This window comes from Megalopta genalis, chromosome 19, assembly GCF_051020955.1.
Source record: "Megalopta genalis isolate 19385.01 chromosome 19, iyMegGena1_principal, whole genome shotgun sequence".
Taxonomy (NCBI): domain Eukaryota; kingdom Metazoa; phylum Arthropoda; class Insecta; order Hymenoptera; family Halictidae; genus Megalopta; species Megalopta genalis.
In genome coordinates, this window is record NC_135031.1 from 2019842 (window position 1) to 2039135 (window position 19294).

Sequence of the window (19294 nt, forward strand, 5' to 3'; positions counted from 1 at the left end):
AGAAAACTGTCGACTTCTTTGGATGACCTTTCAAAATTCGCTGCGAATTATTTCAGTTGTTTTGAGTCAGTGTCGATATTCGAAAATTAGTACGAATGAATGCTCACTCCAACTTTCACAGTTTACAAAATCAAAATCGATTTAGTGCAGTCGAAAAAGAAACATCGACTTCTTACGATGATCTGAAAATCGCCACGAATTGTTTCATATGTTTTTAGTCAGCGTGGTTACTTGAAAATCGACGTGAATGGTCACTACGTTCGATCCCAGCGTAATGGAACGCTGATTTCCGTGCATATGTATACATACACTGCCGGGAATACTACCCCTGGCAAGTATTCTACCGTGAACTAATCCCTCAAATACTTGAAAAAAGATTCAAGTCGATTAGACCAATTTGAAAAAAGTTATTGCATTTTAAAAGCTGGACGAATACTTTTTGCCAGGGGTTGTACATTTTCCACTGTCGGTCGAATTTTAAAGAATAATCGTGAGAAGATGAGATCGTCGTTGTTAACTGCTTCGCTCTCTCTGATATGTTATATTGCGACGCCAATAACACAGACGAGATATCTCGCGAAATTGTAATGCCGCTTGTGCGGTGCCACGGACGTGTTATCCCGCAACACAGTACCGTTCGTGCGGTGCCGCAGACGAGTAAGCCCGCTTTAATTCGAAAAGCATTAATTGAAAGCGAGCTTGAAAGAGCTTTAATTTGAAAAAGTTTCGTTCCATTGACACAACATAGAAGCAAGGTAAGTAGCCGCGGACGGAGCAAAAACGGAAGCGCTTGTTTACTTGCCTGCGGCACCGCACGAACGGTATTGCGCCGCGGGATAACACGTCCGTGGCACCGCATAAGCGGTATTACGTCGCAAGATATCTCGTATGTGACCTTATGCGTACAGTATCGGTGTCGCGACATAACACGTCCATGGGAACGAAGCGGCTAATGGTCTCGTTTGAATTGGATAGTAGCGATTCCCGCGTCACTTTCGTGCCACCTGTAGATTTATGTTGGCGCTTTCGCGATCGTTGGAGCAGTTGCGATGCGACGTCTAATTATTACATGTATAGATATTTAAAAGCGTGGAAAACTCGACGATTTTCAAGGTTTAAGCGAAAAGTAGACTTTCGAGTAATTAGCAGTTCGTTTCCGAGGCGATAATTATCAACATGTTACTCATGAATTATGAATTGTTATTGAACGAGTTAAATTCTGACGACCTGGTTGAATGCTAACAGTCGGTCTTCTTCGTATGAAACATTATTCGATGCTTTGTTAATGTATTTATACGGCATAATCAATGTTTCCGTACATTTCGAAATGATATTTCTGGATTTGTTTGTTCTCTTTGAAGTGTTCCTGTTGCGCAGAAGTCTTGAAAATACGCACATAGTGAAATCATTTTTCGTTTTCGATATTAAAAGAGAGTTCGGTTTGCTAATGTAAATGAATTGTTTCCTCGGTTTCGATGTTCATGCGAAAGAACGAATTGAAATAGTCGAACTGAAACGCATTGAGAACGGAGCACACCTCGGAAAAAGAACCATTTGTCCCGATGGTTGTGTGAAATGCGTTTTGCATTTAAAACGTGGCCCGTATTTAGATTAGCTGTGCAAGAAACCGGCGTAACTGTTAGGCACACCGCTTTTTATTAACGATTTAATTTGCATAGTACTCTGTGTGCCACGAAATTATAGTTAGCGGCTCAGATCGAACAGGTCTGCATGCACCTTGCGCGAGTGTCCGCGACAGGTTCCTAATTTTTGGCTGTTCAGTTGCTTGCGTTGTCGTTGGCTTCCGGTTTCCTACTTTTATTTCGTTCTGCATGCTGCCCATTGTCTTGTATCGTTCAACGACGCAGGGTGAAGTCTGGACGACTCATTAATACATATATAATAAATATATATGTGTATATATATATGTATATGTATCCACTCCATATTCAGTTGGTATACCTTGTTTGCAACGTACATTGTGTCTATGTTATATATGCGTGTTTTGTATTTCTTTTATGTCTGTTCACTAATCCTTTCTGCGTTTCTTTTACGTTTTCATATACATATCGTCGATTTGGTTTTAACCGATTGTTCAGACGTATCACACGACAATTAGAGACGCTAGAAATTAGTCGTAGCATTGATTAACTCGTACCCATCGAATAAGTGTACGTACATTGACTGTATGATAAGAAAAGCTTCCGTTCCTTAGAAGCCTCGCTCCGAGAAATTTGCGTGCACCGAAATTTCTGTCGCAATGAATTCGCGGAGATGCTTGAATTTCACATCCCAAATAAGTTCGGAAGATCGAAACGGATTTGAAAGATTACGTGAACCGGGATTCGCCGACGTGCATCAACAGGATGTAACCGTCGTAAAAAAAAGTTTTAGCTTCAATTTTTACGCGCTTAAAAAGCGAGTATAGAAATTTCAAACGCAAATTCCGCGCGGTGTGCAACATACCACCAGTGATTCCTCCATACACCGACGATCCTTTTAAAAACCTTCATTCTCTCATATGTAAGAAACGATGCTGACATAGATATTGGTGCTACTTCCTAGATGCGTGCGTAAACATTCGATTTAGCATTACATTGTTTTCTAGTTGCGAAAACAGCGTCGTCCTCCTCTGTCAAGAAGTCGCAATCATTGCAACAGACTGCTGAAAATTACTCTCACGACGACAGGTACGTTTTCACATTGTGAATCGAACGGTTTCGTGTAATTCGCCTTTAATCGACCGACCGCGAATAGTTTAAATGTTGATCGTCGTCGTTGTTCCATGTCTAATTCTTTTTCGTTTTACAGACGAACGGGGAGTGAAGAGAGTTTCGTGGTCCACCGTGGCAAAGGCATTCCTACGTTGAGCTCCGTGGCAGACGAGAAGTCAGTAGCTAGAGCAGATGCCGCTGGTCGGCCGAGCAACTGGGAAGAACAGAGGAGAAGTTCTTACGCGGGTCGACGATCTAGACGTAACAGCGTTTCGGATGATTCTCAGCTGACCATAGAAAACTTTGGTGGTTCTCAGGTGAGCGCTCCCTATCCATTAGCCAAATCATGAAAAGTATAGCCAGGAAAACTGTGACCAGCCTATAGGCAACCAGGTCATGCTGTCAGGATGGGTTACTAGGCATGAAGTAACTAATTTCTTGGTAAAAGAAGACATAGTCAATTGACAGGCTGTGAAATCTAGAATAGCTATGGTGGGCTACCTAGATGGACCAGAGATTTGGAGGTAGTTAATTTGTTAGAAGAAGGAAACATAATCGATTGATGAGCTGTTAGGTCCAGAATTGATATCTAGTTAATAATAGAAAGTGTAACTGACTGATAGGGTGCTAGTATGGACTGACAAGATGGACAGTTATGGTGCGCTATCAAAATAGATAGCAGACTTGACGGCAGCTAATTTAAATTACTAATACAAGGAGACTGGTAGAAATTAGACAGAGTAACGTGGCTATGAATGAAAGGTCATGAAGTAACTAATTTCTTGGTAAAAGAAGACGTAATCAATTGATAGGCTGTGAAATCTAGAATAGCTATGGTGGGCTACCTAGATGGACCAGAGATTTGGAGGTAGCTAATTTGTTAGAAGAAGAAAACATAATCGATTGATGAGCTGTTAGGTCCAGAATTGATATCTAGTTAATAATAGAAAGTGTAACTGACTGATAGGGTGCTAGTATGGACTGACAAGATGGACAGTTATGGTGCGCTATCAAAATAGATAGCAGACTTGGCGGTAGCTAATTTAAATTATTAATACAAGGAGACTGGTAGAAATTAGACAGAGTAACGTGGCTATGAATGAAAGGTCATCGAATGATTTTTTTTTCTCTACCGCAGGACAACTTACACAACTTCGGTAGAAATCCGGACAAGGAAGTTGGCGTTCACATTGGCAAACGGAACACGACCGAGCCCACGTTGCCGGCACGGTCCAGTGTTCAGGACGTGTATGGTAGCGGAGTGCAGCATATACTATCGGACAATGGTTATGGCAACGACGAGCCTCCCAGATTGAAGAGACAAGCCTCGAACTCGAGCTTGGACAACGTCGCGCTGAAGCAGATCTTACATTCCAGTGATAATGATAATTCGGAAGGGGATAACACGTCGAAATTGGCCAGCTTCGCGAACTTGAACAGGCAAAGCTCCGATAAAGGGATAAACCTAACTTACACCGAGTCCGAGGATGCCACCGCCAAGTCGAATCTATCGAATAAGAAACACGGCCAGACGAACGGAAACGGAAACGGTGAGAAAAAGACCACGTTCGCCACGCTGCCGAACACGACCACGTGGCAGCAACAAAGTAACCAGCAGTCCCAGCAAGTGGAACAACATTCTGTTGGTGCGTACACATTAATTCGGAAGGTCGTTTCATGTTTCAATTCGGGAAAGCAATCTATCTTATGCTTTTATATTCCTTGCGCCATCATTTTCAATACGCAATCAAACAAAGTACCGTTATTACGAACTACAATCGAAGCATTTTCATAATTAGCGCATTAAAACGTTATGAAACCTGTAAAATTTAACCTAGATCGTTTCACAATACGAATCTGTTAAAACGAAGTCAGTATTTCTCTTCAAGTATTTTTTCTGGGTGAAAGGGTTTCTATTATGCCTCGTTTATCGGTCGGAGACATGAAACGACCTCCTTAACATGCATCCAACTATATACGACAAAGAAACTGACGAACCGAATAAAATTCGTACGAGCAGATGAAAACGGTGGTAACACGATTATGGCCTCACAACTGAATAATATTAGATTGAAATTGGAAGAGAAACGTCGTCACATAGAGAACGAGAAGAGGAGGATGGAGGTCGTCATGTCGAAAACGCGTCAGAAAGTGGGGAAGGCTGCGTTCTTGCAAGCTGTTTCAAAGGTAAAGCGTGCGTTTACGTTAAAGTTTTACGAACTTGAAACTGGTGTCTTCCATTTCAAGCCTCACACGTCACTTTTCAGCCAGATTACATTCATCTTCATGGCCATTTTAATGATTTGTTTCTTTCTATTCTGAGACACGACATCGATCGAATCAGGATACATTTTTCAAATGAACATATTCGATCGTCTTTGAAAGAGAAGAACGCATAAGAATTATCGAGATGAAACAGAGCATTGAATACAGCCATGAGTTACTCGAAATATAGCCACGGCTGTTTAGTACAGAGCAATGCATAATTATATTGTACGTCGGACACTAAAGAGTTTCTTTTTCTTCTGTAACACACGATTTATTTGAGTTTACAACCTGCACTATATATCCGTCCTCTATTTTGCGTACATGTTTTTGTTTTCTGTTTTATTTCGTATCTGGCTGTCTTACTATTACCGATTATGTTTTCAAGTAGAATCCTCGAGCGAGCTTGCAGTAATCATTTTTTTATTACAGGTTAAAGCAGCACACACATTTTTCTAATATTCATACATTTTTTTAACATCTATGTATCATTAGTTTTGTCGAGTAAAGAAGTTACTCTGTGCGTGCGTGCGTGCGTGTATGTAGTTGTAAATTCGACGTAATACTGACGCCTGTCACGTGGTGAAAGCAGATAATCTTAATTGCCCGCTACTTTATTGTAATACATTTTTCTTTCTCATCTTTCAGCTGTTCTTGGTGGTAAGCGCATGTGAAGCAATAATGTTTTGTGACTACCAAATCACAGAGTTACACGTAGATTCGACAGTCTGTACAAAATAATAGACTTTACAAGAGATATTCCTATGTAAAAAATATTATTCTTTAAATTTTTTGGGACAATAATCGCGCTATCTTTTAGAAAAATATACTGATTTGTATATTTTTCAAAGTAGTTTTTACTATGATTTTTAATTAAATACTCGTATAACAAAATGTTACCATTTCTCTAATTTGACATAGGAATATTTTTAAATTTTTTTTTCTATGCTACTTCTGTTTCTGTGCTTTACACGGTCTTTTGCGCAAAGTTCTTTAGAAGGGAAGCACCCGAAATGTCCTATTTTGTTTAGATGATTTCTACAAAATAGTCAAACAGAAATCGTTGCCACATTATTTTAAACTATCAATTACACCATAAAATATAGGGATAATAGAAAAAGGTGTTTGTGCTACTCTTCTGCAGAAACAGTTGTATACAGGGTGTATACGAATTTCACGAATGGAATGCACACGAATATAATGAAATTTGTAAGAAAGACTAATATGTATTAATTTCGTTCTGACCATATTAAAATTCGTTTTTAAATTTACACTGACATATTTCGGTACACCCTGTATATTGAAAACAAAAAGTATAAATAATCCGGTGACGGTATGCATGTTCACTGTTACTAGCAACTTTCAGCAGAGAAAGTTACATTCAGCTGTACATCTTGTACATTAGCGAATTAATGAACAAAATTAATGAAGGGAACCGTAATAAGTATAGTAATCCCTCGCGATAAAGAATATAGAAAGTAACGAATAAACGCTGTAGTTTTTCCACAAGATGCTGTTTAAATTATTAAATAGTGCGTTTCCATTTTAGTAGAGACTATGCGGTAGGCCCTTGCATAATCGTGCACAAATCTCGATTTTTAGGGAAAAAAATGAAAATAATCTCATTCTCTTAAAAAATCCTATTGTCATAGAATTGAACGATATACAGGGTGTTCCACAATTATTTTAACAGCCGAAAATGAGGGGTAGCTGAGGTCATTTGAAGTAACTTTTTCCTTTGCGAAAATGCAATCCGCGGCTTTGTTTACGAGTTATTAACGAAAAACACTGACCAATGAGAGGTGAAGGCGCGAATTACAACGTGTTCGATCGATCGAGTGAAACGTGCTTCGACCGTGGAGCGCGATAGAAGATGGGGGGGCTCCGTGGTGCGTTCGAATCAATGAACAAGTCACGGTGCGTGAACTTCCGAATTTTATTTTACTACGTTACAGTGATAATTTTAAGAAAAACGTTATTTATCCTTATTTCAGAATGTCTGAAGAATATTTACTAATTTTTCGAATCCGAAATAATGAGTAATTTAACCATGACGGCCGTTTTAATTTTCTAGTGTGCATGACACCTCGTGTGTAATATAAAATTTTTAAGCAAGGTGTACAGTGAAGATTAACAAAGTACGTAAATAATATTTTAATTTAAATAATTCCGTGTCCGAACACAGTTCAACGAACGATTCGCAAAGATAATTTAATAAAAAATAATCGTGTAATCCCTTGAACGTAAGGGATATGTTTGTTAGAGAAATATGAAGAATATTATCAATAAGAAACTCACCCATTTAGTTGCAAATCCACTTCATGCACGAAAATGTGTGCAGGAGGATAGTGCATTGACCTCGTACAATGTATGATGAACTGCACAGCTGATCTGTATCCGACGGCGACGAACAGAAGGATGTCTCCGGGCAGGCAATTTCAACGTTTACTTTCACTGCATTATCACTAAACACTGATCACTTATCAATAATATTTATGGACGAACTTTCCTGGGTTAATATGTATGGCTCCGAAAGGAGCCGATTGTTTTATGCGACGCGTTTGAAGTTCATATCGTTAAGAACACATACCGCGTTGACGGGATGAACTGCGGAAAACTAGCACGATAGCTGACAATGTCGCGTTTGATGGGAAACAGTTGAAATTCGCTCGTAGGAAAACGGAACACTGTCGGCCATCGTGCCAGTCTTCTGCAGTTCGTCTCGACAACGCGGTACATACGTGTCGTTAACAGTGCGAACTTCGAACGCGTCGCATAAAAAAATCGGCTCCTTTCAGAGCCATACATATTAACCCAGGAAAGTTCGTTCATAAATATTATTAATAAGTGATCAGTGTTTAGTGATAATGCAGTGAAAGTAAACGTTGAAATTGCCTGCCCGGAGACATCCTTCTGTCCGTCGCCGTCGGATACATGAAGTGGATTTTACAACTAAATGGGTGTTTCTTATTGATAATATTCTTCATATTTCTCTAACAAACATATTCCTTACGTTCAAGGGATTACACGATTATTTTTTATTAAATTATCTTTGCGAATCGTTCGTTGAACTGTGTTCGGACACGGAATTATTTAAATTAAAATATTATTTACGTACTTTGTTAATCTTCACTGTACACCTTGCTTAAAAATTTCATGTTACACACGAGGTGTCATGCACACTAGAAAATTAAAACGGCCGTCACGGTTAAATTACTTATTATTTCGGGTCCGAAAAATTAGTACATATTCTTCAGACGTTCTAAAGTAAAGGTGAACAGCGTTTTTCTTAAAAATATCACTGTTACGTAGTAAAAAAAATCCGGAAGGTTCTCGCTTCGTGATTTGTTCAATACTTCGAATGCGGCTCGAGTCCGTCCTGATATTCTGTCAAAGCCTCGTGCTGCGGGCTCTCGAACTTCGCGCAGTCACCTCTCATTGGTCAGTGTTTTTCGTTAATAACTCGCAGATTGTATTTTCGCAAAGGAAAAAGTTACTTTAAATGACCTCAGTTACCCCTCATTTTCGGCTGTTAAAATAATTGTGGAACACCCTGTATAAACATGTATACTAGTAAGTAGACTGCCGATTTGATCATAACGATGATAAACGTGAATTTATTTAGATCTTTCGCAATTTTTATGAAGATATATGTTTGGATTAAGAAATGAATTGAGTCATTTCCTATGAAAGAGTTTTTATAATTTAAGCAACATTTAATTGAAAAATGTGAAACTGGTCATTTTGACGGCATGGTAGGTTTAGTGTCGCAACTTCAAGAATGTCGATGTAGTTATTTTGTGAAAAGAATTTATAAGCTGCTACGTTTTTTTGTAACTAATTGGATCAATATTTATTTTCATGCACAGTCTAGTAATCTCTGATCGATTTCACATATTACTCAAATTATTTTCTCATTCAATGGCATAATTATAAGGAGTGTTGTGAAGACAATCAAAATAACATTCACCCTGAGTTTCAAAGCAATGTTTTCGGCGCATTATGCAGGAGCCTATCGTGTAACATTAATAGCGAATTAAAATCAATGGCAATGAAATGTTTGCAAGATTGAATTGGCTTTGGTATTTAGTGCTTGAATGTAACGTTTAACTTGGCTGCGGAGACGCTCCGACCATGGCGTGGTGGTTGGAGAGACATATTGGACTCGGCATATGCGGACTCCAAGTACTTAACAAGGCACGGTGGTTGGGCTGGTTACAGGGTAAGGTTAAATCTCCCTCTTCATCAACGTCCGGGGGGGACAGTCCGGCCGATATCGGTCCCCCCACTCCTGTAACCTCCGGATCTTCGGGGGAGACCCCGACAAGTGTTTCCGAGACGACCCCCGTACCCCAACAACCCTTTCAAGAAAAGCCACAGAGACCCTTCTCGCTCAAGGTACGATATCACATAAAACAGCGTTCCTGTAGTAGATGAACATTTTTCCACAGTGATACTTGCTGACTCGCCGATTTCTCTAGCGATTTCTACATACATGCTTATGTATGGCTTTCAGACGTTTGTTAATTTTGTTTCCCCCTGCTGTTCATAGCGCGACTGAACAAACGCAGTCACAAAGTTTCGATACTACTTACTTTAAAAACATGTAACATACAATACAGCTGAAAAGCAACAACGTTACGCTATAATATGCAACAAGTAAGATAGAATACAAGGTGCACGACTGCGTGAGCACGACGAAACCAGGCTTTGAAATTTCTTGAAAATCTCAGGAGTGTGATCGTCGACTCGTTTTGGCTTCTCGTTTGTCCTAAAGGAACGACCAGGCGCAGTCGAACATCCTGTATGTGCTTCACATAATTTTATTTCGTTAGTGAACAATCGATTGAGTTTATGATAAGGAATGATCATTCCGCTTTTTTGTCGCTTGTACTTAGACATAGAGGAAAACGAAACAGTCCCAGTGGTCTATGAAAACTTTGCAAAACTTCACTCCCATGTTAATAGACACGGTTTGTAAAAACGTCGTCCTCGGAATGCATGGTACATTACCAAACACTCTTTGGACAGGAATCGAGATGTGTTCACAAAATTCGATCTAGATTTGCTCTCAATGGTGGTGGTTCTCTTCACACTTGTATTCTAATCGTACTCTGGCACAAGATATTAACAACAGAACCAATTCGATGTTGGTGTACACGTGTTTTACGTTATCGAAGAGCGAGGTGGATTGTCTAATATCTGTCCGAGTTATTGCAACCGTTTTGTCTGTGTTCACTGGAATCTTTTCTGTAACTATCGCCGAGAATCATTACAAATCGTAAAGTTACAAACGGTTTCGGTTGTACATATCTGTTACATATCCGTAAACATTGAATCTGCAAAATTGCTTACGTTATTAATCACAAAGCCTAAATTGTTCGCCCAACGTGTAATTTTATTCGACTGTCTCTTCACGAACGAAATTTCGTTCTTTTACTAACGTACGATTGTATATCTACAGGAGATGGACTCGCTCCCATAGTCACACGACAAATATCAATTAATCTCATGATACAGTAATTAATACAAAACATTAGACAACAGCTAGATGCTAGTAGATACCAAAACAATGAGACACAACGTTTGCATTGAATATTTAATTGGCCCCTGTAGATATGCAATGTTAAAAGTGTATCAACAATACTTATTTTTCCAATCTTGTAAATAATTTGTCTGTGATTGTCCCGATGACAACAGGAAATTAGCGAGGATGTTCGGGATGTAGAACATAAGTGGTTGGAGCATGATGGTAATGCACCATTTGTCGAAACGAGACGTACACCAGATATTGAAAATATGGATCTTGAGCAATATCATCAATCTATATCACAGTCAGTATTTGTTACCACCTGATGAAACATATACCGAGTGATCGTCAGAAACAGATCATATAAATTCCTCTAACTCAAGATTATTCGTAGGTCATTCACGTTTCTTTATATAAATAGCATCCCGCGTTTATCTTTTCTAGGCATTATTTTGTATCAGGATGGATCTAGTCTATTATGATCTTAGATTCAGAGGAAGCAAAACTAAGGTGTAGAAACATCGATGACCTTCAAACAACCTTGTACACAACCCCATCTTTGGCCAAGGATATTTTCTTCTATTGCAATTTCAACTATAATATTTGAGGACATCGTTTCTTACGATTCACTCTGTATATGAACTTTGCTGAATCTTTTTGAGAACATATACCTGATATTTTTCTGCAGATTGAATAATAGTCTTAGCGAAATACAAGGTGACATTCAACGTTTAGCCAATCAACAGAATCAGATACAGCAGCAACATTTAATGTCACATCATCAGCAACAAATGCAACAACAGTTACAGCAGTTACAGAGTCTCAGTCAGCACCATATGCAAGTATGTACAATCGTCTTTTTTGCGGTAATAAATTTGGTATAAACATTTAATAATAAATTGGTAAATAAACATTTTATAATTGATTTTATACCATTTAGAGTTTTGGAATGTCACCGATGAACACCTTAGGCTCAAAATTACAAGAATCTCAACAGTCACAGTTTTATTTGCACGATCAACCACAATTACAAAGACGAATGTGGAGTCAACCACCTCCTACGCAAAGTTTAGCAAATGAAATGGCTGCTGTAGGTTATCAACAATCGATGGATCCACGATACGGTTCTCAAACGACAGGTATTCATATATTTTTATGGAGCAATTTTAAATGTAGCAACTGTCTTTTGTCCAACTTTTTCAATCATCTGTATCCTATTATTCACAGGTTATCAGCAAGATATGAGATTATATCAAGACACGCGAAATTGGGGGACGCATCCACCTCAACAGAAAGGATTCGTTTTGCACGACACCCCACCAGAACCGAGATACCTCAATGGCGGAGATCATAGTCTTTGTAACAATCAAATGAGTCATCCTGGTTCTACATATCCGACGTCTTCATCTATCTTTAATCAAACACCACCGTCTTCTGCTAGTCCTCAACATCGAAATGCTGTATGTATCGTGATTTTCTCATGCATTCAATTGCCTCACGATTTCGTCCCAGCATATTCCATTACTGTGTGTAACTGGAACTAGCTAAAAGTTACTAACTAAATTAAATATTAAATTATGTCTCCTTTGATACCATTCAATTTTTTATTAACAGTTGCATGCTCCGCTTAGTAGATTATTGTGAAAATCAAAAGAAACAAAAATTTCGCTTTAATATTTTAAATTTTACATAAAATAATTCTGTAAAATATTATACACATAGGATATAATGAAGATTAAACAGATTATTCAAAATAAGAGTTCATGCTGTCAATCTCCTTTGATCAGAAAGACACGTATCTATGTTCGGATTAGTCTATGCTTAGTTTTTTGGTCACTCAGGTGCTAAATAAATTACTACATATGTATAAGTAACCAGTAGCCATGAAACCTGTTAGTGATGTAATGTACATTTATAGACGCTTTCAAGTCTGAGTATAGCAGACAGTTTCATGTTGAAGCTTCAACGTGTGATGGTCTATACCTTTTGAAACGCTATTCCGACTTTCTCTTAAAAACTCACGCGAAAATATTATCAGAATGCATTTCTTTTACTTGTCTACTACCTCGACATCGTATAATTATTCTGAGGAGGTTTGTTTATATGTAATTGTGTGTTTACAGATTAATCATTTATTATAAGATAGTTTATTATTGTTAATCGAAAATTTTCTTCGGTCGAAGGAATGACAAATGTTTTTTTAACTTTTAACTTAGGTTCATCGAATAAGTCAGTTGATGAGTGAAAGTCCAGAACCAAAAAGGCCAACTGTACATCACATACCCATTAAATGCGAAAGCCCAACAGAGAAGAGACAGGTGACTGCGTTACATGCGCCTGTTCCAGCTCCACCAGTCGATGACATGAAACCTCAAAATATATCGTTTATCGGTAAATAACAATTAATTAGACTTTTCACATTTAAAAATACTCTGCAGTGTGTACGGCAACAGCTGGGAGATAACACTTGAATTTTGAATCATATGATAACACTATTGCACTGGAAAATAATTGCAAGTATGAGATGTTTACAACATTTTTTTGAACAATTGCACTTTGTAATCTTGAACTGTGCACTGGGAACATTTTTAGAAAGCTTCCACAGGGTTTTTAAGAAAATCCTACTACGACATTTTGCAGTCAGAAGATGATAGTCAGAAATAACGTGCTTTGTAATGTTTGTGCTTTTGACTTGTTTGTTCACGTTGTTACTGATAGTTGAACCAGTTTCTCCCATCCATTGTCGAACATCATACATGCTTCAACAAGCATCGTTATTTTTACGTTTTGTTTCTCATTTTTTGTTGTTGCTCCATTCACCCATATATTTTCAAGGAAATGACGATGAGCTTTCACAAGGCATACGGGGTTTGCACATCACGTCTGGCAGCCGTACATATAGAATTCCATCACCAACTAGACCCTCGATATCGCGTAATTCATTTCAACCTCATCCATCACTAAGAGAGGCCACACCATCCCCATCAGGTACTCCGGAAGTGACACCTCTCGACCCAACGGACGCTGGCGAGAAAGGTTTCTACATATGCTTCGACAACGATGCGCCGAAAAAACCGAAACCGACCCTTAGAGTGAAAAGAACGTCTCCCAAAAAGGTAAACACAATATTATACGAAGTAGATACATATAATTATTCTACATATACATACATATATCTAGAAGGTTCCATTTAACTTAAGCGTCTTAAATATCTCACTTACTAAATGGCAATAGGAAAAAAATTCTTCGTCTGTTCTTGACAACTAAAAGTGGAAGGATGTAAATATAATTAAAAAATGATAAAGATAGAAAAACCTGCAAAGGAAATTAATATTATTTTTGGTATCCACAACGTCACACAAAGGTCATGATATTATACTTTTATAGGTCCTCACTTGAAAAAAGAAACATTCGTGACCTTGAAGTCTCATAAAAATGTTGTGCCTCTGAGATATTTAAAGTGAAAACTTATAATGAATAAACTTAAATAGAAACTTATATTAAAATATAAGACTCTAATCTCGTATTGGCTACTTTTTTTTAGGAAAGAACAGTATCGTCGTATATTGAAAATGAGGACTTCACGGTCCGTCCCGAATCTCCGGCCACTATTGCGGATAGACAGAAGTTGTTAGATCGAGAGTCTGACCGAGAGAAGCGTCACATAGACGAAAGGGACTTCCATCGACATGAGATTAGAGATAAAGAGATGCAAAGGGAAGGGGAGAGGGAGAAGCAACGCGAGAGACGCGAGACCAGTGCGGAGAGTCGGCAATCGGGTGTCGGTTTAATAATTGGCAATCAACTTTCGAATCCGGATCCAGTAAGTTGATATCAGAAGCGGTGTTTTAATCATGTCTTCGCTGTGTACCATATCAATAATCTCATTTTGTAGAATTCCTTGGATGAAATGGAACGCAAGAAAGAGCGTATAATGTTGCTATCGTTACAAAGAAGACAACAACAAGAAGAATTAAAGGAGAGGAAGGAGGCTGAAGCGCAAGCACGTCGGGAACAAGAAAAAATGAAAGCGGAAGAAAGAGCTCGCAAGAAGGAGGAGGAAAGACAACGAAGAGCAACTATTTTAGAGCAACACAAAGTCAAGAAAGCGATAGAGGAGGCGGAAAGAGAAGTGCGTGCTTACTCTGGAAGTTTCTATCGTTACCGTTTCCGTGACTTGAATTATCTAACGACATATAATTATTAGGGCAAAGTGATCGATAAGGATCTTCTCAATGCAATAAAACCAACAAAACTGCGTAACAAGACTGCAACAACTCGACCAAGACCCAAAACGATTCACGTGGACGCTGGTGCGGAACTGGACTCCGGAGCTTTGACGCCGAGTCGCGGCAAGAAGGGTTCTTCTTCCAATCTTAGTACAGGTATGTCGGCGAACGCAACGAGTGTGATAATTATCCGTTGCAATGATCAGTGTTTCTTGGAGATTGATCCCATTAGAACAGAAAATTGAGCAGGACTCTCGAGTAACTTGATCGCGCATTCGAATATTTGAACGCGACATACCTCGCCACGCCAAAACAGTTGTCTCCAAGATAACAAACATCACTCTGCTGTTTGTAATAACTGTACTCTCCTTCCGTTATAATATTCTAATAGCGACAGTTTATCAATGTTGTAATGTAATTGCATTTTTATTCTTTGCATGGCAACGAATTCGATTCGGACGAGTTTTGATTTGTTAGCATTGCCGTTTACTTTTTTGATTTTGTCTATATATTGAGTTTTGTTGTAATCGTTTCTATTGAGAGATCTCACCCAGTCACAGAGTTCACAAGCTCAACATTTTCTCGGCTATACTAGTTTTTAATCCAAAGTGCGGAACAGACACGTTTAATGGATTGTAGTCTTTTTATCTTTCTTGATATGTTATTCTCTGTAACATACCTAAACCCGACTTGATTGAACTAGAATAGTGAAGAAAATTCGAGCTGATTTGTTTTGCACTAACACACTTACTGTAGCGTCGCTGACCTCCCCGACGATGAGACGAGACTACTACCGAGGCTCGCAGGACAGTCTCACTGCTGCTCATTTCGATGAACGACGTTCCGGCCCTTTTTATCGGGGCGGCAGTCTCAGGGGTATGCACAAACACACACTCTCTGACTCTCGCATTTCTGTCCGAAACATCACATATATATATATTATACGACTATGTTTGTTAGCTTTTGCATAATAAGTACGCATACAAAGTGCTAAACAAGCTACGAAATCAGGTCCATTTATTCGCATGCCAAGCGAAATTTCTCCATCAAATAGGCTGCACCCTAATTGGCGGTAGAAAAATTAGTTAAACATAAGGAAAAAGAGGCGTCACTTTGTAAAAATTATATTCAAAAAATTTTTCGGGTGTGGTTTGCAACATCGTAAAATATTTTCGCGAAAATGAGTGAATCCATTAAACGATGATACCTCAAATAAAAAGATTTTGTTTTACTCATAAGCTGATTAAAATAAATGAAGTAGAGGTTTATGAGACTACCAAATACAGAACACCCTGTGTAATAAAATCTTCGGTATCTGCTCGCCGCTCTAATTACGTTCAAGAACATCAAATAGATAAATGTGATGTTCTCATTTAAATTATCACTGCCAAATGAATTTTCTAAGAGAACTGATTAATGAGGACTGCGAGCCGATATCGAATGATTACGCTTATCGCTTGGTATGTAAGAAGAAGCTTCTAAAACGTCTGAATTAATTGTATGCGATTGTATAAGCAAAATTGGAAAGCACTTGATGCCCTTCGAAATTGATCATTTTCAACGTAGGAGTGATTACTTATAGCACTTTTCCCTCATACGAGTTTGCATGCTTCGGTGTGTTTTTTGAATAACTGTCGATTAGCTTAGTATCGTAGCGATCATTTCGTAAATATAGAATCATCCCGAAGAGGAACTAACTGATTGTAATAGAGGTACCCTATTTTAGTATCTTCCGTAGATTCGCCCGACGACGGTAGAGGTTCCTCGCCTTGTCGAAGTATGAATCAGCTCGGCCGACGGGGCTCCTACAAGACGTCTCGAGGTGGGTTGAACATCATTAATAGAAAGAATGCCATTTTGATCATGTTCCTTAAACGTTTGGCTTGATGAAAGTAGACTCGTTGCAGGATGTATCACTGGTATGGGCAACTACGTATCGATATCTTATTACAATGTTAAATACATATTTCAATGTATATTTCATTAGCGTTTGATCGTTCTCTCGATATACCAGAGTATAAGGTCACTTTGAGGGTATGACTTTGTTTTAATTTTCAAGTAGCGCCTTTATAGTAGACATCTTTCAGTTTTGGAACGCAACGTTATTCTGCACCAACCTGCACCGGCTACCTTGAGTTTTTGATGTTCCTAGCGGACATGGCTCTTGTAGTTAGACTCTACCCCTGATGCAATGACGTACGATTGAAGCATCCCCTACTATTTAACAATCTTTGATCGTACATAGCGTTTAGAATGTAACACGGTAAACATTGCATTATTGCAGATGTGCAGGAGCCTCAGCAACAGGTTAGAGGCAGGCCTAAATACCCGAGTTACCAAAACTTTAAGGGGAGAAAGTCTAATTCCTTGATGAATTTGTGTGGTAAGAAGCACCAGTGACTTGGAATACGTATTATCCCCCCTTCTGTCGTGCATCAATTATTATTACGTGTTCTGTACACCGTTTCAATTTTTTGTAGGCTATAGCATTACACGTAGTCGCATGGTGGCAGATCGGAGCGCACAGGTGGCAGTGATAATTTACATGCATACACGAACAGCACATTATTGGATACGTGTTCGAAATTCTGTCTGCTTTGCTATCAATTGCAAATTCACCGTCATCTTCAATATTGAACACGTTCATTATCTGGTTCGTACAGGCAAATATTATGGCAAGCAAACTGTTATTCTCAGGGTCATCATCGCAAGGTTCTTCTCATTGAGATCTTCTTCAATGATACTCAAGTTTACATGAAAGTTATGGTACGATAGGTCATTGAATCGGTTCTTTAGCTTTGCTATTACGCTGAGATCATATTCACTGTGATTTAAAAAAAATATCAACGTCCTTGAAATCTCGTATAATATGACCTTGAGAACGATTTTTTTTCTTATTATAATGTTTACCTCCTTGAGCCAAATAATGTTTTCCTACAACACTTATGACTATGTAGGAAAAGTGTTGAAGTGTTGAATTCATGAATCATGAAATAAGCTGGAGAACTATTTACATCCAATATAAAGTATTTTCATATCGCGTATATAAAAAACCGATGAAACTTTTTCGTAATAACTAGTGTTATAACATTTGCAGACACATTTTCGATCTCCATTCACAGGATAACTCATTTGCTGCAGTAGATATATGATTCAGTTGATGCTTGTTGGGCTTATCGTTGTACAGCACTGGTTCTGGGTACCGATATATTTAGTGTTTTTCAGATTATTGTTGGTGGTTCCAGTTTCCATATAATAACCTTTTCACTCTGACTCACATTTAGGTCCTGTATCATACGGTTATCCTATTCACTTACGTTAAATATGTATTCGTTCTTTGCCATTCCTTTCTGTTTTTATTTCCAGGTATTATGGTAAAATGGCACGGCACGTTCATCCCAAGCTAATTCGTTGACACGTATACGTTTGTATAAAATATTTCATTGTACGATTATAGGATGAATTTGCTCTGCCTTATTTCTTTCTCAGAGATCGCGAGATTATCACTAGTATACCCATATTTTTGTTCATAAAAGAAACTTCTCCATTGTCGCGTGTTACAAGATCTTAGAACGCTTAGAAAAGTATCAAACTGTTCACGAGTTTCATTATCGAGATTTCCGACCGATAGTTCCTTAGAGCGTTTTTAGAAAGGTCAGAAGTTTCCTCAGTTTTTATGATCGAATTAGAGAACAGATAGTGGTCAGAGAGTCTTGGTCCCCATGTTTTGTAACGGTGTACTTTTACTATTATATATTCTGAAGCGATCGTTTCATGTATTGGACGCAAGCTATGAAGATGGATATTGTTGAAGGTCTTTTGTAAGTCTAACAAACTAATAACTCGGATCTTGTCAGGAACTAACTGTTAGTGATTAATATAAGTTATTATCCTCGACGGATTCCTCTTGCTTGTGGCCGGGTAAAACGTCACCGAGACGGAACACGTTGTTGGAGGTCTTTTATCGTGAAGGGACACACCTGTTGTCGAGCGTATCTTTTCCCTTTATTTCTATCTTCATATACTGAGCTTGCGTTCGCAGGTTCGAGTAGTGATCAAGACGGTATGATGTGTCAATACACAGATACGGACAGCGGTCTGGGCAGGGCGACGCCACCGAGAAGAGCACCGAGTCCTGGCATGGGCAGTATGAGGCACCTACCTTCGCCATCGGGGCCTGGCTCTTTACCACCTGGTTTGCTGACAAAAAGAAGGGTCTTCGACGATGGTAGCAGCGACATCAGCAGCACGCCAAGTTCGATGATGGACTACAACGGTCAGCAGAGATTAACGTTTGGATCAGTCGTAACCAGGCATGGGATCAGGTTTCTGTACGGAGTATTACCCTGACTGCATTGAAGACATGGGCAAGAAACCACGCCTAATCTACACAAAGAAGGCCAGATAGATAGTTTTCTGTTTCTTTACAATCATTTAGTCTGAATCACGATCGCTAGGGATTATCAAAAGCGCGTTTAGGGTATGAATTGCTTGATCTAGTTTCCCAGTAGCTAATCAGTAGATCCTCGTTGGGTATTAAATTGCTAAGAGACAGA

The 19294-nt window shown here is 38.7% G+C and overlaps 1 protein-coding gene across 21 annotated transcripts in view; it reads left to right on the forward strand.

Annotated features, from left to right (window-relative positions):
* Patronin (calmodulin-regulated spectrin-associated protein patronin) overlaps positions 1 to 19294 on the forward strand; it is a 123123-nt gene that overhangs the window by 98681 nt on the left and 5148 nt on the right. For 4 of the 21 annotated variants that reach the window (XM_076527327.1, XM_076527333.1, XM_076527330.1 and 1 more), the window contains 18 exons: positions 2609 to 2690; positions 2812 to 3031; positions 3853 to 4360; positions 4735 to 4901; positions 9201 to 9377; positions 10680 to 10813; positions 11198 to 11351; positions 11450 to 11648; positions 11737 to 11969; positions 12726 to 12900; positions 13345 to 13625; positions 14054 to 14332; positions 14405 to 14641; positions 14717 to 14894; positions 15495 to 15614; positions 16465 to 16560; positions 17023 to 17121; positions 18781 to 19014. In XM_076527327.1, coding sequence (XP_076383442.1) covers positions 2609 to 2690; positions 2812 to 3031; positions 3853 to 4360; positions 4735 to 4901; positions 9201 to 9377; positions 10680 to 10813; positions 11198 to 11351; positions 11450 to 11648; positions 11737 to 11969; positions 12726 to 12900; positions 13345 to 13625; positions 14054 to 14332; positions 14405 to 14641; positions 14717 to 14894; positions 15495 to 15614; positions 16465 to 16560; positions 17023 to 17121; positions 18781 to 19014 — 3573 coding nt within the window. The remainder of the gene's footprint in view (positions 1 to 2608; positions 2691 to 2811; positions 3032 to 3852; positions 4361 to 4734; positions 4902 to 9200; positions 9378 to 10679; positions 10814 to 11197; positions 11352 to 11449; positions 11649 to 11736; positions 11970 to 12725; positions 12901 to 13344; positions 13626 to 14053; positions 14333 to 14404; positions 14642 to 14716; positions 14895 to 15494; positions 15615 to 16464; positions 16561 to 17022; positions 17122 to 18780; positions 19015 to 19294) is intronic. The other 17 variants (XM_076527339.1, XM_076527329.1, XM_076527331.1 and 14 more) reach the window with 17 other exon arrangements.